This window comes from Siniperca chuatsi, linkage group LG8, assembly GCF_020085105.1.
Source record: "Siniperca chuatsi isolate FFG_IHB_CAS linkage group LG8, ASM2008510v1, whole genome shotgun sequence".
Taxonomy (NCBI): domain Eukaryota; kingdom Metazoa; phylum Chordata; class Actinopteri; order Centrarchiformes; family Sinipercidae; genus Siniperca; species Siniperca chuatsi.
The window spans coordinates 31,195,140-31,222,053 of NC_058049.1; the positions used below are offsets into that span (position 1 = coordinate 31,195,140).

General features: G+C 43.0%; 1 protein-coding gene across 1 annotated transcript; it reads left to right on the forward strand.

Moving 5' to 3' along the window:
- Window positions 1-641: 641 nt before the first annotated feature.
- On the forward strand, window positions 642-19,292 carry atoh8 (atonal bHLH transcription factor 8). The gene is made up of 4 exons (XM_044205641.1): window positions 642-2,825; window positions 5,445-5,600; window positions 6,280-6,471; window positions 18,675-19,292. The coding sequence occupies exons 1-4, from the start codon at window positions 2,169-2,171 to the stop codon at window positions 18,678-18,680; spliced, it is 1,011 nt and encodes a 336-aa protein (XP_044061576.1). The 5' UTR covers window positions 642-2,168; the 3' UTR covers window positions 18,681-19,292.
- The last annotated feature ends 7,622 nt before the right edge of the window (window positions 19,293-26,914 follow it).

The following is a 26,914-nucleotide window of genomic DNA, read 5'->3' on the forward strand; positions in this document are numbered from 1 at the left end:
AAAGGACAGCTTTCTCTCAGCCAATAAAAAAGGAAAGACAAGAAATCACAGTACTCTAAATATGGAACTTTGGTCATGTTCCAACTAGTTGTCAAATGTTATACCCCAAAGTTTGGTGGTTTTAAGAACTAATTGGTAAAAACACATTCTGCTGCAGTAGGACAATGGAGTCTAAAGTTAACGTTGATCGGAGTGCACCCTCCTAGCCTTGAAAAGATGGTTTCTCTCGCGGCTTGTTTTTTATTAAAAAGAGGACTTGGGACATGATATGACCATGACTTTGAGCCATTAAGTTTTATTGCCTAGTGAATGTATAATAGGTCAAATTCAGTCAAGCGTCGGTGTTCCTGTTATACGCCCGCAAGTGGCGCTGCTGAGCCCTCTCTGTAACTTTGAGTAGAGGATCATATTTTATCCTTTTTTTTGGTAGAGGATCATGTTTTTATCTCTATTCTGAGTGGAGGATAATCGTATATGCTAAAGCGGGTACAAATACGTTGTGGCAGAAACCATGGCTCAGGACTGGACTGCACTAAAGAAATAAACTAGTGTAGAAATACTACCTCTCTCTCTGTCTCTCTCTCCCTCTCTCTCTCTGTCTCTCTCTCCCTCTCTCTATCCCTGTCTCTCTCTCTCCCTCTCTGTGTGTGCGCGCGAGGCTCGAGACAGCTCCAGCCAGACAGACGCCAGCAGAGTTAGAGGAGCGCGAGCCCCTTAGCTCGGTAACCCTTTCTGACGGCAGGCTGAAAGCTGCACGCGCAGCTGTGTTTCCAGACAAGCAGTGAGACACGGAGGACCGGACTTAGAAGATACACTAGTGGACTAATTAAATATTAGGCTATTAATATCTGGACAACAAGTAACTTACTGGAGCCAGTGAGTTCCTGGAGCCAACTCACTGAGTGGCAAATCTCCCGCTGTAACGTTACATCTTGAAGTGGCAACGCGATACCGGAGCTTTCTTCACGAAGGGACCCTGAGCTTCACTGAGGGATGTGCCGGTACCGGTGCAGCGTTTAGGAGACATTATCATCGTGGAATAGTACAGGCCAGCGCCAGTTCTCCCTTTAATGCTGTCACCCGAGCCCTGACCTGCTGCTGTGACTCTTTTTCCACAGAGGTTTGGTGTAGTTTAGAAACTCACTGATGTTACTCTGTGGGTAGATGCAGTTTGTCTGTTTGGAATATGTTGCCACTCATGACTGTTCCCCATGACAAGTCATTTCTTCTTTAGTTCTTTAACTAATCCATTAAGATTCTGTCCCCCCATGTGGCTGTGAAAACTTGACTGTCAGAGCTGTTTCAGAGGTGTTCTACGTAGCATGACTGGTCAGTGTGATTGCATTTTGAATTGTGATTTTGCTCCTGAAGAGTTGCCATCCTGTTCATGTGCTGTTCCCATTATTTTGTCCAGCAGCTGCAGCTCCACTGCAGCCTGTCTGTGCTCCGTGTGTGTATCAGTGTGGGTTATTCACAGTGCTGCTATGCAGACTGACTGGAGCCACGCTTAGACAGCTCCGCTGTAACCCTGATTCTGAGGCACAGGCCTGGACTGCTCTCATAGAAAGAAACCTTCACAGCTCAGGAAAAGCTCTCTGCAAGTCTCGATCCAGAGGGACAAATCGTGCGGAACAGCAGATGTTACACAGCTTTGTGTACTAATGTGGATTATTCAGGATGCTGCTATGCAGACAGAGTGGAGCCACAGAAAACCTGCTGGTGAAGCTAAAGTAACACACACGGCTGTGCAGCTTCTGTTAGTGCAGTTGAACAGCTTGTGTTACACAGTTGGCAGCTGAAGGTTTGTCAGGAAGGTAGGGCTTCTTTTGCAGGGTTTAGATTGTGTATTACTGAACAAAACTCATACTGGTTAAGTATGTGTACATTCTAAATTGGAAAGTTTCACAGAGACTGGGACCAAACATCGTGTCAAAGTCCCCTTTGACGTTTTTACTGTAATGAAGCAAAAGCTTCCAGCAGGTGAACGTTTAGAAAGATGACACTCACATAGTGAGTGAAACTTTGTGGAATTGAAACATTTAGTTGGACAGTTTTGAAGGCTTTGCAGTCGATACATGTAGTTCAGTTTCACTTACATTTTGCGTAGTTGAAATTAGATTTGTTGTTAAAATTATTTCACTTTTGCTTGTTACACAATTGTTGGAAAAATGAAGAACCCTCATCCACTGAGTAATACCTGGAATAGATCCATTAACAAGGACCCAGTACTGATCTCTGTGCCAGGCACTAACAAGAAGTTCAAGAGGAAGTCCCGGGAGCCTAAAAGGCTTTTCAGCGACCCTGAGCCTGAGAGGATGAAAACCTACCCAGCGGACATGTCGGATGTGGACTCGGTAGATGACACCCAGATGGAAGTGTGTAATGTCAGCAGGTTGGCTCCACTACAGAGACAGCTGATGATGTCACAGGAGGCGATGGCCAGTACTACAGGGATTCAGTCAGGAACACGAGAAGGCAACGTGGCTCCAGCTCAGAGTGGTGCCATAGACATGAGAATTGGCATTAATGTACCTGCCATCACTTCCAAACTGTCCCAGTTACCTGCCTCTCCATTCTCTAACCCAGAGATCTCCCACTGGCCCACGGCCATCTCCCAGCCTCTGTCCAGCAGACACAAACTGGGCTTCCGCTCCACTTTCCCTCTGTCGACGTCAACCAGCAGCAGCCACAGCCACTCACCCAGCCACCAGGCCTTCTCCCTGGAGTCCTCTCTGTCAGGCCAAACTGCAGCTCTGCCTGTCCCCAGAGCCTCCCAGACCTCCCAGTGTCACGAACTCGTGGAGCCCCAGGTCCAGTCACCTAAGGTGAATGTGTGGAGTGTCACAAAAAAGAAAAACCTGTTCTGAGATTTACCTATGAAATATCTATGTATTTAATTTTTGAGCCTAAATGATTAATCAATTAGTCAATCAACAGAAAATTAAGCAGCATCAATTTGGTCATCGATTAATGGTTTATTAAGTCCTAAACATTGACTTTTTCCAGTTTCTCCAATGTGAGGATTTGCTGCTTTTCTCTGTTTTACATTACATTGTGAACTGAATATATATATATAATATATTTCGAACAAAACAAGACATTAGAAAACATCACCTCCGGGACTGTGTGCTCACTATTTTCTCACATTTTGTAGACTAAGTGCATCGTTGAATTGAAAAAGTAATAGATAGACAACAGATGAATCAGAAATGAAAATAATCATTAGAAGTTTGTTATTGCTGTGCAGCTGTAATTAAGTGCAGCTTACCTCTTTTTGAGCTAATCTATCTGTGTTGTGCTAATTAGAGATGGGTAATACTCATCAGCGATTATTAATTAATACTTTTCAATGTGGCATTCATTTATACCATATTAATAGCTTTTGAGTTTCCGCCCATCCTCAATACTAATGTGCCATTCTGTAATAGAAATATAAAGACTGTTCAATCAGTTTATTTTTGATTTCCAAGGGGTGTTATCAACGGGCGCAGACCAAAATGCCTCTGGACAACCAATCAGAGCAAAGAAACGTGCTGAGCGACACATGTAAGTTTGGGTCCGTTTTTAAAGCAGGAAAAAAATGGCGGCCAGGTCACAAACTTTCTCAAATTACAGCTAAACAGTACACTAAAATGTGTTTCTGAAAACATTTGAGGAGGGAAATAGGCAACGCAGCAACAGAATCTGGATTCATATTTGATCACCACTGCCTAGTTGGACAGTTTGATCTGAGTTTTGTGAGCCTGTGCCTTGTGCTGCGTCAACCAATCAGAGTAGCGAAACATGTGATGTGTGACTTCAAAAAATCTGGACCGGTAACTCTACACTGTCAGTCATCGTATCAAACCCGCCCCATATTAGATTAACGGCTGTGATTGGCCCGACCGAATCCAGGACGGGTGGAAATCTGTCTGAATGGGAGGGGGGCCAGACGTATCTGCCAGAGCAAATGAAACATGAGCTCGGCAGATTCGTCTGGTTCCCAGGCGAATCTGATTCTGGTGACCTATTGAAAACATCTAACAGCCAATATCATGGAATAGACTTGTGTATCCATTTTCACTGTAGCATCTCTATTCATGTCTAGAATCCTGGTTCCAGTGAACTGGAGTCAGTCTGACATTATGATTGAACAGTCCTTGTTTTCAGTTGGTCTAACTTCTCTCATCCTGCTTCAAGCAGTAGGGTGCCTCCTTGTTTCCTGGTTTCCATTATGGAGTTATCGCCTCTTCTACTGAGTTCAGAAATCTTATTTTCTTAAAGTAAAAAAATATCTGCCAGCCTAGTGAAGTAAGACATTAAGACAACAAGAGACAGAGCACTGGGACATGAGCAGTTTCAATAAAAAAGGTCTTAATAGGTGTAAGAAAGCTCTAGACTCAATTACTGGTTCAAACAGATGTGCTTGCCTTACATTGCACATAATTATATATTATTAATAATAAATAATATATTAATAAAAATGAATTTGAATCAGTGTTTCTTCATCATTTACTGTAGTTCAGTTCACATGATCCAAAGGTTGATTATGGTCAGGTGATAACCCGGGTTAGGTCAGAATGATGAACTGCTGGCTTCTGGATCTGCCAGGGCTTTTCCATGGGCCTGGGTCGGCCGTATTGACACGAGTCTTCACTCCAGCCTCACAGCAGGGGATAGATGATAGATGCTGTGGTCCTGCTACGTAGCAGCTGTGTGTCTGTGGAGCCTAGACACAAAGCTCTCTGTGTTCAGCTCTCATTACTTATGTAGCGTTTACCTGAATGTCTGTGGTTTGGAGTTTAGTTTTACTCCTGTGTTCCTGTTTCTACTTTCACATCAGCCTTATTTTACTGTTTACTGATCGCTTTCAGCCGGAGTTAGTTACTGCTGATGCAAACCGAATCTTTCCTGCTGCTGCTTCATATTAAAAGCTTTCCACTGGGATCCTTTTATTGTGGCGAAGTTATAGGAAATGTGTTGTCACCAAATTAGCAGAGCTTCATTAGCGGTGCTAGTCTTCAACAGAAACAGGTCTAATCCGCCAGATATGGAGATATTCTGCACTATTTGGTCAGCGGATCAGTTTTAAATATTGCAGGGAGGTATGATACAAATAGAAACAACCACAGTGAGCTGAAAAGGGCAGCAGGCGGCAGGCTCTTACTGTGTTTTGTGACTAGCGCACCTCCAACACGTCATCAAGGTGAACTACTTCACCTTGCTGTGTAGTGCAGTGGAAAAATACTCGCACCGTGCTCAACTGCTCACAGCCTTTCACGGCCTGGCTCGGCACATACCCCCCACCCAAAACCCTATGTGGGTGAAACCCTCTGTTCTAGAGGACAAGTTCAATAATAGCGTGCTGTTGATTAGTTCAGTGAAACAAAAACAAATTTCCACTTGGTAACGACTTACATTTGATCAGTTCTATAATCTGAGCCTGTCTTGTCTTCTGTTCTCAGGAGTCTCCCAGGAAGCGGGTTGGCGTTAGTGTTGATGGGCCTGGGCGTCTTCCAGAGGTCAAAGCCATCCAGCAGACCAGGAGGCTTCTAGCCAACGCCCGAGAGAGGACCCGTGTTCACACCATCAGCGCTGCGTTCGAGGCCCTGAGGAAACAGGTCAGACTCACTGTCCACACTGAAAACACACAAACAACAATGTATGTACAAGCTGAAACTCATACATACTGTACACATAAACGTTGCACAGAATCACTTATTAGGTAAATGTGTTGATGATGGCCTCAATATGCAGATGCAGACTCTACACTGCAGTAGATAGACTACAGTCTCTGTCAGCTGATTGCACCAGTTTTCTGTTGTGAAACGAGACCATTGAATTACAGAAGCTAGTGAACCAGGCTACGTAGGACTTGATTCATAAAGTGAGAAATATGCGGCTTACAGTCAGTCAGGATCAGGGTTTTTAGAGCATATCTCCTCTCCTCTTATCTCTTATTGCCATTTTCCCTCTGCTAGAAGGACAAGGCTGGATTTTTTGTACCTCTCTTACCTCTTTATTATCAATTAGCAGTCTTGCTTAAGAGAGCAAAAAAGTCTCATAAATCTTTTGCCACCATTGCCACTAACTGACAGAAACATGATAGAGCCATGCTGTTGCATTGGGTGACATAGAGTACGTTCCTTCATTGGGATGAAAATAGCAGAGATAGTTGTTGTACACACAGGTTTCATCCTTTTCCTTGTTTCCATTCCAGTTCATTTACAGTATGCTAATCAAACATGTAAAAAAATATATATTCTGCCCATCTCCCTCCATTTCTCTCTCTCTCTCCAGGTGCCATGTTACTCCTATGGGCAGAAGCTATCCAAGCTGGCGATACTACGTATAGCCTGCAACTACATCCTGTCTTTGGCTCAGTTGGCTGAGCTGGACTACAGTTCAGACCACAGTAGTCTGAACTTCTCTCAGTGTGTGGAACAGTGTACCAGGACCCTGCAGGCCGAGGGCAGGAGCAAGAAGAGGAAGGTGAGGCTGCACTCGTTCTCTATATAACATACATTCTCAAATAGTGCCTGGGGCCTGAGCTACAGAAAGAAACAAATGAATGAGCCCTTTATTTCTAATTTCCTCTGCTTTATAATTATATTTGATCAAATTTCAGTAGGAAGTCTCCCTGTTTTCTGACCCGCTCCTGTTTTAATGTGCTGTTGATACAAACTCAACACTGCCTCCATGTTTACCTGTTGTCTTGATAAATTCAGAATAATGTATGTCCACAGCACCAGTTCCATCAGTACAACAAGAGTCATCTCATACTCACCACTCTACTGAGAACACTTTCTCTTTTTAACACAAATACTATTTTTACTCACTAATCAATTCCAGTCATTTTTACTTTGCCATCCTTTTGTTCTTCTGTTAAGCTACTGTCAATGAAACCCCTGTACAGATGCTTCACATTAAAAGCCTTCAAGCAGCTTATAGGGAAATAATCTTCTCTTGTTGTTGTACTGATGCAATTAGCACTGTGGAAATGTACATTATACTGAATGTACCATGTGAACCATTATAGTACAGGTAAGTCACTCCCTTGCTGTTTTTTACCCAGCCTTTATTTGTTCTGGACATGCCCCCAGCTATTATTTGAATCTTACCTTTTATTTGAGAATTTACAGTATGCACAAAAAATCCCTTCCCAACCAGAGTACCCAAGTGTTGTAAATGATGCAAAGATGTATTTTATACTTGGAATTGTTCAGTATGAAAATGAAGCATAATGTTAAATATTATACTCTTAAACTCATATGAAACATTGTCTTAAAACAATAGTCAGGTGCCCATATGAACACTGAAACAGGTTTTGCTTGCTGTAATTATTCCTCCTGTTCATACTGGCCATTAAATTATCCCTTCCTAATGCGCTTTCAATGTAAGTGATGGGAGACAAAATCCACAGTCCTTGTTTTGTGCTGATCTCTGATAAGTCACTGTCTCTGACTGACTCTACTGCAGGAAACAGACCGAACTGAATACAGAACTTAGTGCAGATGCAAACCTACAGTACTCTGTATTCCAGTTTTGTGCATGCATGAAAAAAATTAAGCAGGTTTTTGCAGGAGGTGGACACAATAACACCTGCCCAATGTGATGCAGTCCAAAACACTGATTCTGTGAGGTGTTGATTCAGTGTTGAAGGTTAATTCCTGATGTCACACTTGGTGGTGGTGTTGTAATGAATATATATTGCATGTTACCTGTGTTATGTGGTCTTCCTACCTCACCCCCATGCTTGTTTGCACACTGTTTTGTTCCTGTTGTAGTAAGTTTTGATGAAAGAGGTCCTGGCAGAACTGCAATTCTGCTGCTACATGACATCACATCTCCAACATTATTACCAGCACAGAAAGTGTAGCTAATTTGAGAAAGTACATAAACAGTCTGTTACTAACTGATCATGGTTATTCATAACGTAGTAATATAGTATATTGATATATCTGATATATATATATATATATCTAATATAATAGATGTATCGCAATAAAAGTGAGCGTGTGCTGCTTTGTTCTATCCACATTTCACTTTCTATCTTTCTTTTTACTTGTCTTTTTCAGGAGAAAGTGGTGAGGTACATAGGGAGGGGCCTCTGATAGTTCACTGTCAAAAGAAAGAGGGATCAAGAAAGCAAATGCCATATAGATAGAACTGATACTGTGGAAATTGAGCATTGGTGGCATTTCAAACTTTCAGAATTAATTAATGCAGCACAAATACACTATATTGAAAGTCCAACTGTAGTTAAATAGCATTTTTTTTGTCTGCTACAGCAACATATGTGCTCTGTAAATCATATGTCTTGTGTTCTTTTTTGAGAAAAAATCAGAAACCAAAAGGGAGAAATTTATGTTTTCTAGTTTTTGGTTTCATGATGACGACCCCTGGTTTTGCATTAATTTGACAGTATATCATTAGGTATCCGTCTACATAGATGGAGACCTTATTTCGATACAGCCAATCAAATCTTGTATAAAGCATTAACAGTAGTGTCAGAGTCACTGCAGCTTAGTTTGTTGCACGAGCCACCAACAAACATTCACCGGGGAAAAGTACACTGCTAACGCAATGAGATAACTTCTGTTATGAATTGGCGCTATATAAATAAAATTTAATTGAATTGAATTAACGTCAGTTTGCAGGCTAGATATCTGATTAGCTGATCAGCTGCAGCACATTAAACAGCATGTAAACGCACCTGCAAATGTCACTGTGGGCCAGTTAGATGCTGCTGTGGTTCTTACTCTTCAGTACCACTAACAACACGCTGTCTGCCCATTACATGTAGCTACAGACCAAGTTTGATTACTTTGTCTCTCGTTCTCCACGGTGTAACACCAGCACTCTGGCAGCCTGGCAGCCACTGTCAATCAAACACAGATAGGGACATGCCCTTCCAGCCAGCTGAGATGAAAAGGAGCATTTCTGATATTTCCCCAAAGACGTTTTTTATTCCTTTTAATAATAAAAAAAAAAAACTATTAACAATACATTTAAAAAACATGTTGACATTGTTTTTTACTACAAAAAGGGACAACTAAATGTGATTTCAGTTGGACTTTTTTGACAAGACAGTACAGGAGCATGACCCAAAGGACCCACTGAACACATTCAGCACCCTTGTGGTTATAAAATAAATATATTTCAAAACGAGTAAGCTTGGATGAAAAGGTTTTCATTTCTGAGAGATACAATGTACAGCTCTCACATCCACCTTCACACTAATGCAGTCATGTTGCTCTGTTAAATCTGTTAAATGTAAACTAGCTGAAGGATTTTTCTCTGCTTGCTTGCTGTTTCTCTCTGTGTGTATGCTGGCGTTTGTGTGTATGTGTGTGTTCACAAAGTCCCAGACACCAGATGTTTAGAGTGGAGGGGAAGTGGAGCTGGCGCCATGAAGGGCAGAGGGCAGCGAGAAGGCACGCGAACTGAAACCACACACACTCCACACACACACACACACACACACACACACACACACACTTGGCACATTCCCCAGCAGTCTCTCCAACACATTCCCCCACTCTGCCTCTCCAGACCATCTGCTCCAACATACTTTGAAATAAGGAGGGGAAAAAACACAGTCATCATCAGCCTGTCAGACAGAAGCAGCTGGTGGAAAGAGATGGGGACTGTGTGTAGTGCATCTGTGTGTGTGTGTGTGTATGGGGGGGTATCTGGCAAGTTTGAAATGCATTTTTTATTTTCTCAGAGCCATTCAGTCTGTGTGCACAGTTAGCAGGAAAAAAGACATTTGTTGCTTCATTGTGATTTTGCACCACCATAGGCCTGAGGTCACACAAACAGCAGGACAAATATCAGAACTGGAACCTGACTGGAGAAAAAACATGTTGTAAACGTCAATACTATACGTTGTACTCGTAGTAGCAGTGGTGAAAGAAGTATATATTTTACTTAAAGAGGAACTTCACACTAAATTATTTTTTGCACTGTACTCATAATCTCATAGATGATTGTTGGTACATGATGTTGGTACATGTTGGTAATTTTTCCAACATTACACATATTGTGTGTAAAAACATATTTTTCTGCTCAAAATTAGCTTGTATGTGTCTGGTTGGATTTGAAAGTTCAAGGCAAGACTATATAGGTATATTTCGTATGCTGACGCCCCTCGACCATGGTAGCAGCTGCAAGTATAAATAGTGGAATACTGGCTGACCGTAGCCCCATTCTGTATGTCTCACACATGGCTGCCGGTAGTGTTAACAAGCACTGTTGGAGAGACAAAGTTGTACATTAAGAAAAGCTCTGATAAACCCACTGTACACTACCTACTCAGCAGAAAACAGCAGACAGACACAGTAAGAGACCAGCTGGTGAACATAGTGGAGAATCAAGTAGCTAAAGAGCCAGATATTTCCCTCAGGAGCTGGAGACTAAAACAGAGCTAACAGAGAGAGTGAATATTGGACTTAGATTCATCAAGTGGACACAAACACCACTCCAATGGGATGATTATGTTGCTGTGTGTCTGCTGCATGTAGAAATAGAAATAGTAAGTTTGCTAACACGTTTGCCGCAATTACTTCATGAGATGATTACATGTCACTGTTGTGTTTATGGCTTGTTGCGCTGCCCTCAAGTATTAAAAGTCCAAGTACTAATTATGCAGAATGGCTGCTTAGAAGGTAGGATACACCAGCCAAATGGATTTTTTACAACCTGGCTACCCAAAAGGTATCCCTATCAATGGCCAATGATTAATGTATAAAACCTTAATAAATTATTTAATAAATATATTATTTAAGCATTTAGTTACCACTTATAAACCCTTTATGCCTTATTAAAAAGTGGTACCCAGCATTTTGATTTTTATTGGGTTGAGATGGAGCTAATTTTAACTACTTTATTTGAACTACTACTTATTTGAACTATTCTACCACTGAAGTAGCAGAAAATGTCAAAATGAACAGAGTGGATTAGAGTGAACACTTTGTCCTGGTGACACTGTGCTCAGGTACACAACATGTTGAGCCTCCTGGGTTTGAATCCAGCTCTGGACCTGTCAAATCATCCCCTTCTCTCCCAAGTATTTCCTGTTGATTAGTGCGCATGCGCCAACGTGCATGCTGCCTGTTGCCGTGGCTCTGTCTCGTCGTCTTACTTTTTCCAACTTTTAGCTTTCCTTTTTCTTCCAAACTTGGGTAACTTGTGTGTAAGAATAATTTAAACAACTACGCTCTTTACGAAAATGAGAGTAGAAAGTGTTTTAGTACTTTTTTTCGCCATGGAACTTCTTCTCCTGCTACTCGGTCAGGGCCCCGCTGCAGATCAGCTGTTTAGCCGCATTGTTTAGACCAGGGAACAGCTGATCGCACTGAAGCCGAGTGGCATGGCGCCCAGGACAAGCGATGTCCCCACTGAGATCTGGAGGAGGACACACCGAGGATGCAGAGGGGGAACGAAGCGGCGAGGGAAGAGAGAGGGGTGCAGACAAAAGAGACTTAAGAACAAGAGATTTAAGCCGTGTCTGCCTTCTCTCGTCATGGGCAACATGAGATCGCTGGCGAATAAAATGGACGAGCTAATGGCGTTAGCCCGGAGTCAGACGGAGTTCCATGAGTGTAGTTTGATGTGCTTCTCAGAGACATGGCTACACCAGGATATCCCGGATCATAACGTTTCCATTGACGGCTTTCAGACTGTTCGGGCCGACAGGGATCACACTGGGAGCAGTAAACGGAAAGGCAGTGGGATTGCTGTTCTGGTCAACAACAGATGGTGTAACCCTGGTCACGTAACTCTCAAGCAGAGTATCTGTAGCCCGGACATTGAACTGATAGCAGTGGGTCTCCGGCCATATTATCTGCCAAGTGAATTTTCACATGCCATTGTTGTGGCTGTTTACATTCCCCTCTCTGCTAACCCGGCATTGGCATGCAACGCCATTCACACCGCCATAGCACAACTCCAGACTCAACACCCGAGTGCACTCATATTAATCTCGGGTGACTTCAACCATGTCAGTGTTTCAACAACACTGACTAATTTCACCCAGTATGTGAATTGTCCTACTAGAGAGGAGAGGACACTGGACCTGCTGTATGCTAACGTTAAGGATGCATACAGCTCTTCCCCCCTCCCTCCCTGGGTAGGTCAGACCACAACCTGGTTCATCTCAAACCCTGTTATGTGCTGCTGGTCAAAAGGCAGCCTGCGACAACAAGGACAGTGAGGAGATGGTCAGAGGAGGCCTATGAGACACTTCAGGAATGTTTTGAAGTGACAAACTGGGATGCACTCTGTGAGCCTCATGGAGAGGACATTGACGGGCTTACTGAGTGCATTACTGGCTACATTAACTTCTGTGTGGACTGCAATGTCCCAACTAAGATGGTCCATTGTTATCCAAATAACAAACCGTGGGTAACAAAGGACATCAAAGACATCCTGAATGCCAAGAGGAGGGCCTTTACTGATGGTAATAGGGAGGAGGTGAGGGCAATCCAGGCTGACCTGAAGGTGAAGATCAGGGAGGCCAAGGAGAAGTACAGGAGGAAGCTGGAGCGGAAACTTCAGCAGAACAACATGAGAGAGGTCTGGAGCGGCATGAAGAGCATCACTGGTTTCAGACCGACTGGCAGCAGAGGAGTTGAAGGCAGCTCGGACAGGGCCAACGAACTTAATCTGTTCTTTAACAGATTCGGCCCCCCTCTAACTCAGCTGCTGCCGGCCCTCAAGCTCCTCTGAGTACTCTGCTCCCCCCTCCTCCATCTTCCTGGGAGAGTCATATTCCCCCTCAACTGGCTATCAGGCTAACGGCCCTCTTCACACTACTAATGACTCCCCCCCCCCAGCCTGTAACCTCTGCTGTGCGCCTGACTACTGACCAGGTGAGAGGACAGCTGATAAAACTCTACTCAAACAAGGCCGCAGGCCCCGATGGAGTTAGCCCCGGGGTCAGGTAGTCAACAATCCAGGACACGAGGGGGTCATCCACCTGCATCACTGCCAGCTTCTCACCCAGCAGTGTTGGCCGGGTGCTGTTGAAAGCACTAGAGAAGTCAAAAAACATGATCCTCACTGTGCTTGCCGGCTTGTCCAGGTGGGTGTAGATGCGGTTCAGCAGGAAGATGATGGCGTCGGTGTGTCGAATCTGTTAAAGAACAGATTAAGTTTGTTGGACCTGTCCAAGCTGCCTTCAGCTCTTCTGCTGCCAGTCGGTGTGAAGCCAGTGATGCTCTTCATACCGCTCCAGACCTCTCATGTTGTTCTGCTGGAGTTTCCGTTCCAGCTTCCTCCTGTACGTCTCCTTGGCCTCCCTGATCTTCACCTTCAGGTCAGCCTGGATTGCCCTCACCTCCTCCCTATTACCATCAGTAAAGGCCCTTGGATAACAATGGACCATCTTAGTTAGGACATTGCAGTCCACACAGAAGTTAATGTAGCCAGTAATGCACTCAGTGAGCCTGTCAATGTCCTCTCCATGAGGCTCACAGAGCGCATCCCAGTTTGTCACCTCAAAACATTCCTGAAGTGTCTCATAGGTCTCCTCTGACCATCTCCTCACTGTCCTTGTGGTCGCAGGCTGCCTTTTAACCAGCGGCACATAGCAGGGTTTGAGATGAACCAGGTTGTGGTCTGACCTACCCAAGGGGGGGAGGCGGGAAGAGTTGTATGCATCCTTAATGTTATCATGCAGCAGGTCCAGTGTTCTCTCCTCTCTAGTAGGACAACTGACATACTGGGTGAAGTTAGTCAGTGTTGTTGAAACACTGATTAATATGAGTGCACTCAGGTGTTGAGTCTAGAGTTGTGCTATGGCGGTGTGAATGGGGGGAATGTAAACAGCCACAACAATGGCATATGAAAATTCACTTGGCAGATAATATGGCTGGAGTCCCACTGCTATCAGTTCAATGTCCGGGCTACAGATACTCTGCTTGAGAGTTACGTGACCAGGGTTACACCATCTGTTGTTGACCAGAACAGCAAGCCCGCCGCCTTTCCGCTTACTGCTCCCAGCGTGATCCCTGTCGGCCTGAACAGTCTGACAGCCGTCAATGGAAACGTTGTGATCCAGGATATCCTGGTGTAGCCATGTCTCTGAGAAGCACATCAAACTACACTCACGGAATCCATCTGACTCCGGGCTAACGCCATTAGCTCGTCCATTTTATTCGCCAGCGATCTCATGTTGCCCATTACAAGAGAAGGCAGACACGGCTTAAATCTCTTGTTCTTAAGTCTCTTTTGTCTGCACCCCTCTCTCTTCCCTCGCCGCTTCGTTCCCCCTCTGCATCCTCGGTGTGTCCTCCTCCAGATCTCAGTGGGGACATTGGTTGTTCCGGGGTGCCATGCTGCTCAGCTTCAGCATGATCAGCTGTTCCCTGGTGTAAACAATGTGGCCAAACAGCTGCTCTGCCTGGTGCCCTGACCGAGTAGCAGTTTCACGGCGAAAAAAATTACCAAAACACTCTCTACTCTCATTTTCGTAAAAAGCGTAGTTTAAATTACACTTACACACAAGTTTCTCAAGTTTTAAAGAAAAAGGAAAGCTAAAAGTTGGAAAAAGTAAGACGACGAGATGGAGCAATGGCAACAGGCAGCATGCACGTTGGCGCATGCGCACTAATCTAGACCTGCTCTATAGGACAAGTGCAATGAGATAACTTCTGTTATGAATTGGTGCTATATAAATACAACTGAATTGAACACTGAGCTTGTCTGTGTGTGTGGTTGTTAAAGTGTGGTGAGCGCAGGGAAAGATTTCTGTAGTTAACTTCTACAACCCTGGACTACAGTTGGAGGAAGAGAAGCTGGAAGGTATAATGAATTAAGTCGAGCTAACAGTAATATGGGCTGGGGATTTTAATGCACATAGTGCAGTTTGGGGGAGTAGAACACGAGACAGAAATGGAGTTGTGATGGAGGATTTTCAAGACAAACACAGACTTGAAGTTTTAAATGGTGACCAATAAGTGGTTCCAAGTCAGTCAGGCAGCAAAGTCATGCATAGACTTAACATTCAGATCACATCACATCGCTTTAGTGGGGGATTGGGATATAATGAACAGATACACTATGGGAAGTGATCATGTTCCAATATTAAGCCTGTTTGGTAGGACGCTAGTAAAAGAGCAGGATAACAGCACGAGGAGATTAAATTACTCAAGGGCAAGGTGGGAAGAATTCAAACAGAAGAAACACAAGGTCCAAAAGAACATCAGATTGTACCATGGTGGAACGATGCGTGCAATCTTGTTGTATGTGCTCGAAATAAAGCATATAGGCGGTCGAGGAACAATTTATTGGAAAGCCATGCAATCGAATATAAGAAAAGGATGAGAAGGAGAGAAAGCTGGCGCAAATTCTGTTAGGACTGCAAACAGAGGTTAGGAAGTTTTGGTTTTAGTGCATCGAATGGCAGGGGTGTACAGGACATCTACAGTACCAATTTTACAATCTGAGGGACAGGATGAAGTTGACAACAAAGCTAAGGCAGACATGCTAGTTAAAACATTTAAAACAGTGCATAGCTCAGAGAATATAAGCTCAGCAAGCAAAAAGAAGAGGGAGGAGAAGTTGAAGAATGATAATTTCAAACTAGAGCATAATAATGATAATACAAATGTAGTGAATACCTTCTTTTCTCTGCAAGAATTTAAACAAGCCATTCCAAAAGGAAGAGACACAACACCTAGAAAAGATGGGTTAGGGTACCACATATTTCGCCATCTGGATGATCTGGTACTAGAGGAGATATTAGCATTAATCAATACAATATGGGAACATGGACATTTGACACAAGAATGGAAACACTATTGTTGTCCCTTTACAGAAACCTGGTAAAACAGCAAATGAACCTGGCTCTTACCGCCCAATTGCACTTGTTGTATTATGTAAAATAATGGAACGTATGGTTACAGACCATAGACTGTATAAAGATGTATGACGCGTCTCCATTTCCTCCCACTGTACAAAAATGAAGCCAAAATATCCCGAATACGGGAGCTGCCATCTTGTGCTGGTGACGTCATTTGGAGCCAGAGTCTGTGCAGTAGTGATCAGGGTTGGAGCCACGGTATAGAGGTCCCGCCCACACACCTGGCCGACTCAATCGTGAGCCAGCCTCAGCTGTCAATCATGATGTGAAACCCCCATTTTATAGCATCAAATAACTAATTAAAACCAAACTTATCAGAAAAATATACACTTGAACATACATCAGTGTGTTAAGAACTACCTAAAATGACTATTTGACGAATTATTTGACGTGTACTTTGAGTTTTTAATTTCGCTTATGTCCCATCCGCTAACATGGAGGGGGCGGGGTAGCTGTCATGTCATCCATCTTTATATACAGTCTATGGTACAGACAGACTAGTGTATTCTTGAGAAACACGGATATTTTGTCCCTTATCAGAGTGGCTTTAGGCTTGGACAATCCACTATGGACTCCACACTAGTGCTAGATTTGGACATCATGAAGGCTCTAGCAAATAAAGAAACAGTAGTGGATGTATTTCTTGACATTGAGAAGGCACATGATATGTTGTGGAAGGACGGTCTAGTGACAAAGCTATATGATGCTGGGGTACGAGTTAGGATCCTAAACTGGATCAAGAACTTTCTGAGAGATCATATTATTCAAGTAAGAGTAGGTGCGGCTGTATCCTGTGAAGAAAATGTGGCTAATGGGACCCCCCAGGGAAGTGTAATCAGCCCAGTTTTGTTTAATATAATGACCAATTATATTTTTGTAAAGTGGGAAATGTTTTTGGTGTATTGCTATTTGCTGATGATGGGGTCATATGGAAAAGAGATCGAAATTTAGACCATATTCATAGGCAGCTGCAACAGGCATTGGATAAAGTAATGACATGGACAGAGTAATGGTGTTTTAAAATTTCAGTATGTGGCCTTTGGTTTTAAAAAGCATCACAGCAGAACCTCAAGGCTATATAAGAAGCCTATTGAAAGACTTAAAACATTCAAATTTCTGGTTGTCTGGTTTGAGGAGAGAATGACATGGAGGGTATATGTAGAGAAGACAGTTGCAAAGTGTAAGAAAGTCATTAATGTCTTACGATGTCAAGTAGGATCTGACTGGGGAGCGGATAGAGGAACATTAATGATGATATACAGGGCAATCATAAGATCTGCAATTTATTATGGGTGTATGGCATATGGAACAGCAGCTTCCTATGTTCTAAAGCAGCTGGATGTGGTGCAGGCTGAAGCACTTAAAATATGTGGCAAGGCTTTTAGAACACCTATTAATGCTCTTTTAATTGAAATGGGGAAAACCACTTTAGAGCTGAGAAGGAGCAAATTGTCTCTGAACTATGAGTCTAAGCTACAAAGTTATAGGTTCTTAATGCTAAGTGTTTGTTGAGGCAGCACTGTGAACTTAAGGAAAGGGATGAAATTCCATAGATGACACAGCACGGGAAGTGGGAGTGAAAGATTTGTCGATGCGCCCGGCAGTGCGCTGGCCACCTGTTCCACCATGGCTTTTGCCAGAACCCAATGTAGACTTTTCCATATTAGATGAATGAAGAGGAAGGATGCAGGTGATCCTGTAACTTTAGTTAGTGACCATCTTAAAGAACAACAAATGTAGGTTTTATTTTTCAATACAGCCAACACTGAAACACACATCAAATATAAGAATGGGGAGAATGGACAATGTGGTAATGTGTGTGTAATAACTGTGCACCGAATAAATGGACTGGCACTGGTTGGTAAGCACCCAGATGGAAAATGCATCTGTGGAAAGGCAGAAACTGTGAATCATGCTTTGATGGAATGCACCAACTATCACACAGAGAGAAGCCTCATGCAAGCGGAGCTGTCAGAAATTGTTACACATAGTTACAGCTCATTCATTGAAATCAATACTCATTGCGAAACATTGTGGAATAACCAAAACCGTAATTCATTTTCTCCATCACACTGGACTCTACATAAGGATTTAACTCAGTCAATGGAGTTCTAACAAATTACCTGTGGAAGGCAGCGGTACGCCTTTACTGCGTCTAGTCTGCCGCAAGTTTCATCATCATCATCAGAAGAAGGTATCAATAGTGGTATGAATTATCCATTACCATAGATATCCTCAAATAACAGAAATAAAATGTCTGAGCGTGGCCTGTTTGTCGAGTGATTGTGTGCTTTTATATGGGTATTTGATTACTGTCGATTGTATTGTTTGATACATTTCATTTCATTTTCTGTGGTTGAAGTATATCATGTGTTGTGTATTTTCTATTTGTTGCCTGTAGATTCCAGCCATGACTTTAACCAACGCACAATAAACAACATAGACCTCCAGTCATTGAGTCCATTCATACAGTTTCAATTATGTATATGATAATGTGTATACTGTGTAATACACTTATATAATTTTAATTTCACCACAAATATGTATACTGTAATACTTAAATTGTGTATACTTGTCATGTATGAAGTTATACTATCAATACTGAATAACCTGATGAGATCCTTGGCAGTAACCAACCCTACGGTGTCACAATACGATGTGTAAACATGTCCTAACAGTGTGTGGGATGTGAGGATTTCTGCATTTCTTCAAAACTTCCCCAATAGATGTTTAAACCAGGAGCTGTCAGAACTGAGATCAAAGCAGCCTGCAGTCAATCTCACAACGGTCAGTGAACTGTTTTAATGGACTCCTCTTTGTGTTTCAGGAGTGAAGCTGATAGCAGTGGACAGGTCCAACACATAAACCTCTAACAAAACTATGAGAATGCTGGACACTGGGAGGACAAATGACGAGATGAGGATCAGAGAAATGTTGAGGAAATGGATAAATAGAAGAGTGAACAGGAGGATTTATACATTTTTTTCATGAACTGCTCTCACCACACATTAGTAGATGAACTAACATCAAGGCCCATGAACAACAGCTTACTAAAAGACAGATGCAAACTGATGTAGGGACTAAAAGATTCAGCAATAATCTCCACTTATATGCATACTGCTACACACATTACATTACTGTGCTCCAATTCTGTATTCTCCACTTGGTAATCCCTTGTCAATACCATGTTTAAGTATGTATTTCCTGGCAACACTCACTTCTGAGCTGGCAAAAATCATCATGAGCAGGACACTCAGCTGGTAGCAGGTGTGTAAGAAGCCAAACAGTCAAACTGCAGATATTCAGAAGTCACTGCAGTTCAAGCAGCCCATTCATTCAGAGGTTTTTAATACTAGACGTTTGTTTTATAGTTTATAAGCCTGTTATATTTCAAAATATTCCAATTATGTTTATTCAGTACAAATAAAAAATATTTTAAAAATGATTACTCCCACTGTGATTTTTCACAAACAATACGCTGATACAATAGACCTACTTGTTACGGACAGAACAGACCGGAGACACAGTGAAGACACAGGGATCGTTTATTGATACACGAGGAGTATGAATAGGTGAAGATGGTACTGATACCGTCCCTGTACTGGAGGTAGCGGAGCTCTGGGGTAATGTTGATGCACACGGGAGACTGGAGACACATGGGACCAGGAGCTGGAGCAACACACACGGGAGACTGGAGACACATGGGACCAGGAGCTGGAGCAACACACACGGGAGACTGGAGACACATGGGACCAGGAGCTGGAGCAACACACACGGGAGACTGGAGACACATGGGACCAGGAGCTGGAGCAACACACACGGGAGACTGGAGACACACGGGACCAGGAGCTGGAGCAACACACTCAGGAGACTGGAGACACACGGGACCAGGAGCTGGAGCAACACACTCAGGAGACTGGAGACACACGGGACCAGGAGCTGGAGTTACACACACGGGAGACTGGAGAAGACAGGAGCCGGGGTAGAGGCGCTGGATACGAATCGGTAAGTCCGTGGCGTAGAGGACACAGGAGAAAGAGTTCTGTCTAAATCCTAACAAGGCCGGACACTGACTGTGGGGAGGAGCTGGGTTTTATAGGGGAGTGGAGTGCTGATTGGATGCAGGTGTGTACGAGGTGACAGGTGAAAGGAATCAGTACTCAGGTGAGGGAGTGCGGAGTGAAGGGGAGTGGCTGGAGAGAACATGACAGACTGTGACACTACTATACATTGTATTTCTCTCTGTGTGGATTAACATTAATGCCACAACAAACAGTTATGATCAACAAAAATATTAAAGGGGCACTACAGTGATTTAGTAGTAGTAGTAGTAGAATGGCCAGATCTGTGCAGCAGAGGGTGAGATATGCTGACTTTTAGTCCATAGTGTGAGTCAAACTCCAAAAACACTGGATCCACTGGATTTCCCATAATACAACTCTGTGGCATCTTTCATTAGAACCTCCCTGCCTGATAACTGCCCATGTCTTTCAAACTCCACAACTCCCTGATAACATCACTGTGACATCATTATGGTTATTTTCTCAGTCTCCTCCAGAGCCACAGAGGACACTATGCAACTGTTTGATGACTAAACTGATCTTTATGAGTAAAATTGGTGCTCCTTTAAGAGTCATGTAAATATTAAAATATGGTGATTTGTTCATGCAGGAGCATGATGTGCATGAGTGGCAATGTGGATAGTGGTTTTAAAATGATAGAAAAACAGATATCACCACACAGGTCATGATTCTGGCTCAGTAAAGATTGCTACTCTTTTTGCATAAACCTAGTAAAGACACTTCACATACACACATGCATATATCATTGTAAAGCATTAAAGGTACAATTTTATTTGTAACTAAATAGGTGTTAACTGTGTGTTGGGTTGGTGTTCTTACCTGATTTTACTAATCTAAGCATAAAAAGTTGAATATTATGCCTGCTTCATAGATGTTTAAAAAGAGAAATAAATTTTTAATTCACATACAATTTCTCCAAAAGCCTCAACATTTGGAGCTCTATTTTCCTGAAATAGGGTGCAGTCGCAAACAAAAAAGGTTGTCAGCAGCGCATTTTCGCAATTTTGGTGACCACAGGCATTGGCGCAAACCATGTGCAACGTGGAAGAGAGGCTACATACATTATTAGTAGGAGGAATACAGAATGAACAGGTGGAGCTTTAGCCATGACCAATCGCATGAGCTCCTCTCATCTCCATTAAAAATAGTAACAGGTGAAGGGGGGCCTGAGAGAGACAAAAACTTCAGCTCCATGAAGCACCTGAAGTTCCAGAATAAAATAATTCACAACAATAATAATATAAATAATATATATCGCCAAATATGCTGTAAGTGGTAGAATAAACAGACAGCTGGGCAATGCTGGCACCTCAGCTGCTGGAATATCGTGGTTACATTGTGCAAATGTTGCCACTGGTGCTGCGGTGGCTTGATAAAGAACCAACAGCACAGAGCTCTCCTTCAATGTTTTACTAATGATCTGCAATCACAGTATCAACAGGACAAGGTTGATGAACCTCAGTGCACTCACATAAACAGCTTTCTCTCTGAGAATGCACAACATGAAATCCAATAAAGCCCTTGCCACAACCCTCTTTCACATTGTAGGTTAAGCAGGAACATATACATTCAACACTGTCTCACATACCAACATATATTGTCTGGTTTGACCAGTCTGCCTGGCACAGAAGCGAATAGTACAGTTCCCATATTGCTGCGACAACAGAATGTGACACAGCACAGAGGGGCAGAAACTTCAAAGGCTATCTTGTTGTATTTCAAATACTACAATGCTACAAACTATACAGAATCGCAGTTTACAGAGCTGTTATTTTACTCTTAATCCACATCATATAACCTGCATTTCAGCTTACATTATACAATTAACTATAATTGTATGTGCAACAGCTTGTTACCGTACCCGTTTCTCTCAGTCTCAAGCCCAAACTGAGAGGGAACGGCACATGTGCCCATACCAATGTGCAACAGGTGACTTCGCAGTTAAGATGCTTAAGAAATTACAGCGTAACTTATATTGACTGTATTATCCTCTTTTCAATAAACACAGAACACGTGCCCTTTGTATTGTAAACATTAATGGAAACTTTCAATTCACTTTAATTTATAGAGCACCAATTCATAACAGAAGTTATCTCATTGCACTTTTCCTATAGAGCAGGTCTACACCGTACTCTTTATAGTATTATTTACAGAGACCCAACAAATCAGAATCAGAATTAGACCCCACCATGAGCAAGCACTTGGTGATAGTGGCAAGGAAAAACTTCCTTTAAGAGGCAGAAACCTTGGACAGAACCAGACTCAATGGTGGGTGGGCGGCCATCAGAGAGAGAGAGAGAGAGAGAGAGAGAGAGAGGGGGGGCACAATGCAAATTCCACCTAGAATTTTAAAATAGTAATAATGTAATGGTAGTGATAATATTATAAATAATAGGAATGACAGTCATAGGAATAATAATGACAATAATAGTAACAGAGCCAATAACAACAACTGTAGTAGCAGTTGTCGAGCAGGAACACGGGGGCAGCAGGTGGCCCACAACCACAGATCCAGTCTCTGCAGCTCCAGAGGTAGAAATACCTGCTGAAAGCAACAGGAGGAGAGAGGAGAGAAACGAGAAAGCACAGAACTACGGGAGAGAGAAGATGTCGAGTTAGTAACATGCATTAAAGGGATAAAAATGCATACAGATGGAGAGGGAGAGGAGGAGAGAGGCTGGATCTGTGGTTGTGGGCCACCTGCTGCCCCCGTGTTCCTGCTCGACAATTGCTACTACAATTCTTATTGGCTCTGTTATTATTATGCATGCATGTCCAAGGTTTCTGCCTCTTAAAGGAAGTTTTTTTCTTGCTACTGTCACCGAGTGCTTGCTCATGGTGGGAATTGTTGGGTCTCTGTAAATAATATTATAAAGAGTATGGTCTAGACCTGCTCTGTAGGAAAAGTGCAATGAGATAACTTCTGTTATGAATTGGCGCTATATATATAAAATTGAATTGAACTAGTTTTTCGGCATCATTTTGAGACAGGATGTGCCTGATTTTTGCAATGTTACGTAGGTGAAAGAAAGCAGTCCTTGAAGTTTGTTTCATGTGGGAGTTAAAGAATAAATCCTGATCAAAGATAACTCCGAGGTTCCTTACGGTGGGGCTGGAAGCCAGGGCAATGCCATCTCAACTATATCTTTAGATAATGAGTCTCTGAGGTGTTTGGGGCCAAGTACAATAACTTCAGCTTCAACTTCAGAGTTTAACATCAGAAAATTGCAGGTCATCCAAGGTTTTTATGTCCTTAAGGCTTGCTTGAAGTTTAGCTAACTGGTTAGTTTCATCTGGCTTGATCGATAGATATAATTGGGTATCTTCCGCATAAAACATGAAAGTTTGTGGAGTGTTTCCTATTAATATTGCCTAAAGGAAGCATATATAAGGTGAATAGGTCCAAGCACAGAACCTTGTGGAACTCCGTGACTAACTCTGGCGTGCACGGAGGACTCACCGTTAACATGTACAAACTGAGATCGATCTGATAGATAGGATTTAAACCAGCTTAGTGCGGTTCCTTTAATGCCAATTACATGTTCCAGTCTCTGTAATAGGATGTGATGGTCAATGGGGTCGAACGCAGCACTAACATCTTACAAGACAAGTACAGAGACAAGTCCATTGTCTGATGCAATTCAAAGGTAATTTGTAATTTTGTAATTTTCACCAGTGCTGTCTCTGTGCTATGATGCACTCTAAATCCTGACTGAAAATCCTCATATAAACTATTGTTATTTAGAAAGTCACACAACTGATTGGCGACTGCTTTCTCAAGGATCTTAGAGAGAAAGGGAAGGTCAGATATAGGTCTATAGTTGGCTAAAACCCCTGGATCAAGAAGAGGTTTAATTACAGCTACTTTAAAGGATTGTGGTACATAGCCTGTTAATAAAGACAGATTGATCATATCCAGTAAAGAAGTGCTAACTAAGGGTAAAACTTCTTTATGCAGCCTAGCTGGAATGGGGTCTAAGAGACAGGTTGATGGCTTAGATGAATTAATCGTCGAAGTCAGCTGAAGAAGAAAGTTAATTTCAGTTTTGACCACGGACACGGGAAGTAGGGGTGCTGAGGGGGATGCAGCACTGCCTAAAACCAGGCATTATAAAAACCATACATTTATAAGAAAGTGTGATGAAGATTAGCAGCAGAGAGATAGAGAGCGCTCATATGGACAAGCGAGAGAGAGGGAGGGTGTGAATATGGACAGAAGTGTGGACATAATATAAAAACTTTCTTTGATCATGAAGCCTGATGTTACTCTACAGTTATGGTTTATCTGTGAAGTGTATGAACTACACTGCAGACTGGAGGCTCTGTTTACAGTAAACAGACAGATAGATCAGCGTTATATACACTCGTCTCCTCTATGAAACGTCTGTATCCTCACTGCGCTGCATTATTAGAAACTATGAACTGGTCGTGGGTCACATCTCTCTCCCCATCCAGGCGCTGTCTCTCCGTCTTCATCTCCTTTCAGTTCTCATGCATTAGTTCTGAGTTGTTGACTGTGCAGTTGTTGTGGTTGCTTTGACATACAGTATGTTGCTGTCTGCTGTAGTGTTAAACGTTCTCACATTGCTGTAAATTGTTGTTATTAACTATTAGATATAAGTTATCATGGCCATTCAAATCAATTGAAAAAAACATGAATATCACACACCATTTAGTATGACGTCATATGGATTGACCTTCTCTCAGCACACCTGTGACCGACCTCAGGCGTCCCTGGTTTTGAGAAGGGCCCTTGCGACAGTCACAGGTAGAGTAAGAAATAGTTGAATAGCTGTGGCTACATCAGGCACACTTGGTAATAATGAAGTGGTGCTTGGACTGTGGGGCCTGCACCGCCTCGTGGGGGCTGCGGGGGTATATTTTACAGGGCCAGCTCAGGATGGGTTAAATGCAGAGAATTCATTTCACTATCCTATGTATGACTGTGTATGTGACTGCAAAGGTAGCGCAAGAGTTAAGTTAGCAACTATTACTGTCCTCTCCTAGAGGAGGCAATATGAACATGTCTGCAGCTCTACTCTGCTGCTCCTATACTGTAAACCTATATGCTGCAGGTTGGCATGTATAAAGAACTGATGGAATGACAGCTCAAAGATTGCATTTGTCCATGGTGTAGTCATAGGCAATGATGGGAAATTACAAACCTTTTTGAAAAGTAGAAACTCAGCTGTTTGTGTGGCAACAGTAAAAACTGACATGCAGATGCATCTTCTCCAATGAACACTCAGGCGCACGTGAACCTTTTAAGCATTTTGATAATAAAAGCAGTTGGTTTTTTTTGGTTTTGGTTTTAGGTTTTTGTGCTTTTTGTTACATGTATACCAAAGAAGAAAGTTTCATACATTTTACATACTTAAACACAGATTTCCATACATTTCAAAGTCTACAAATCACAGTCATACTCTCACACATTTCCAGATTTTCTAGATCTGCACAAGCACTGTGTTACACTATGCCCACAATCTGCCATTACCAGACATCTGCAGCCCAGCGTGTGCTGGAAGAACTACACTCAGTGGCCACTTTATTAGGTACACCTGCTCGATTAATGCAAATATCTAATTAGCCTTGATGTGGCAGCATGTCAGTGCATTAACGCATGCAGACACGTTGTTCAGCCCAAACATCAGAAAGGGGAAGAAATGTGAGCTAAGTGACTGAGCGTGGAATGATTGTTGAGTCAGATGGGATGGAGACTGCTGCTCTGTTTGCAGTGAATGATGCTGAAGAGTTAGCGGCAGCTCTGTGACTGGCTCGAGCTGACTAACTCTTCTAAGCAGGCGTTACAACAGAAGAGCATCTGTGAGCGCTGGCGTGTCGACCCTTGAAGTGGGCGGGCGCGCAGCAGCAGAGGCCTTCTGTCGGCTACAACAGGAAAGTGAGGCCACGGTGGGCACCGGCTCACGAAACTGACCGGCCGTCCTGCTTTGTGTCGGCGGTTCGGGCTGGTGGTGTAATGTAAGGTGGCGTGTGGGAATATTTTCTAGGCCCCTTAATACCAGTTGAGCACCATGTAAATACCACAGCCTACCTGAGTATTGCTGCTGTGTGGCCACAGTGGAGCCATCCTGTAATGGCTGCTTCCAGCAGGATAACTGTTCTGAGAGAAAAGGGAGTTCCTAGCCAGTGTTAGAAAGGAAATGGTAAATTGACTGTACTTGTATAGCGCCTTTCTAGTCTTCTAGCGCTTCACACACCACATATCACATTCAGCCCATTCATACACTGACTCATAACTGCTGATCAGTTCAAGGAAACTAACTAATCAGTCACACACACTCACACCCCGAAGTCACAGCCCTCGGGAGCAACTTGGGGTCCAGACTCTTGCCCGAGGACACTTCGACACGGGGGTCGGGGAAGCCGGGATCGAACCGCCGACCTTCTGATTGGTGGGCCACCCGCTCTCTATACTTAATAAAGGGGCCATATGTCTGTTTAAATCCACACGTCAGCTTTCCCAGCTAATCTGCCCTGGTGTCACACAACATTAAACACAGTAGGTGTCAAAGGTGGCTGACTTATCTTGGTGATGCTTTGATTTGTTCACAGCTATCATGCTAATGTCTCGATACTCATGTGGGGATGATTTATTGATGGGAAAATGTTATGCAGGAGAGGAGTTTCACTGCTTACAGCCAAAGTACCGAAGGACATTTGGCGCAAGGTGATGAAAGAGGTGAAAGAGAGCACAATGGAGGACACAATATCAGAATGTAAAAAAGTCTTGTATTAATGGACGTGCTTACTTTATCTGCTCTTTTTTCCATATAACTTAGTTTTAAAGGAACTCCCTGACATTCAGGGAAATGTGATTGTTTGCGGTCTTACGTAGTTCCAGATGAGAGGATCAATGATCAGTTTCATCTGTGTGCGTCCACTACAGAGACTGTAGGTCTGAGGTGTGTGTGCATAGCTTAGCACAGAGGCTGGAGGCAGGAGGAACTGCTGACATACAGAAGAC

Bases quoted from the DNA above. Each gene is read 5' to 3' on its own strand.
- atoh8 (XM_044205641.1), top strand. From the start codon at position 2,169: ATGAAGAACCCTCATCCACTGAGTAATACCTGGAATAGATCCATTAAC. The intron at 2,826-5,444 runs GTGAATGTGTGG...TTCTGTTCTCAG, and splicing joins CCCAGGTCCAGTCACCTAAG to GAGTCTCCCAGGAAGCGGGT. The intron at 5,601-6,279 runs GTCAGACTCACT...CTCTCTCTCCAG, and splicing joins TCGAGGCCCTGAGGAAACAG to GTGCCATGTTACTCCTATGG.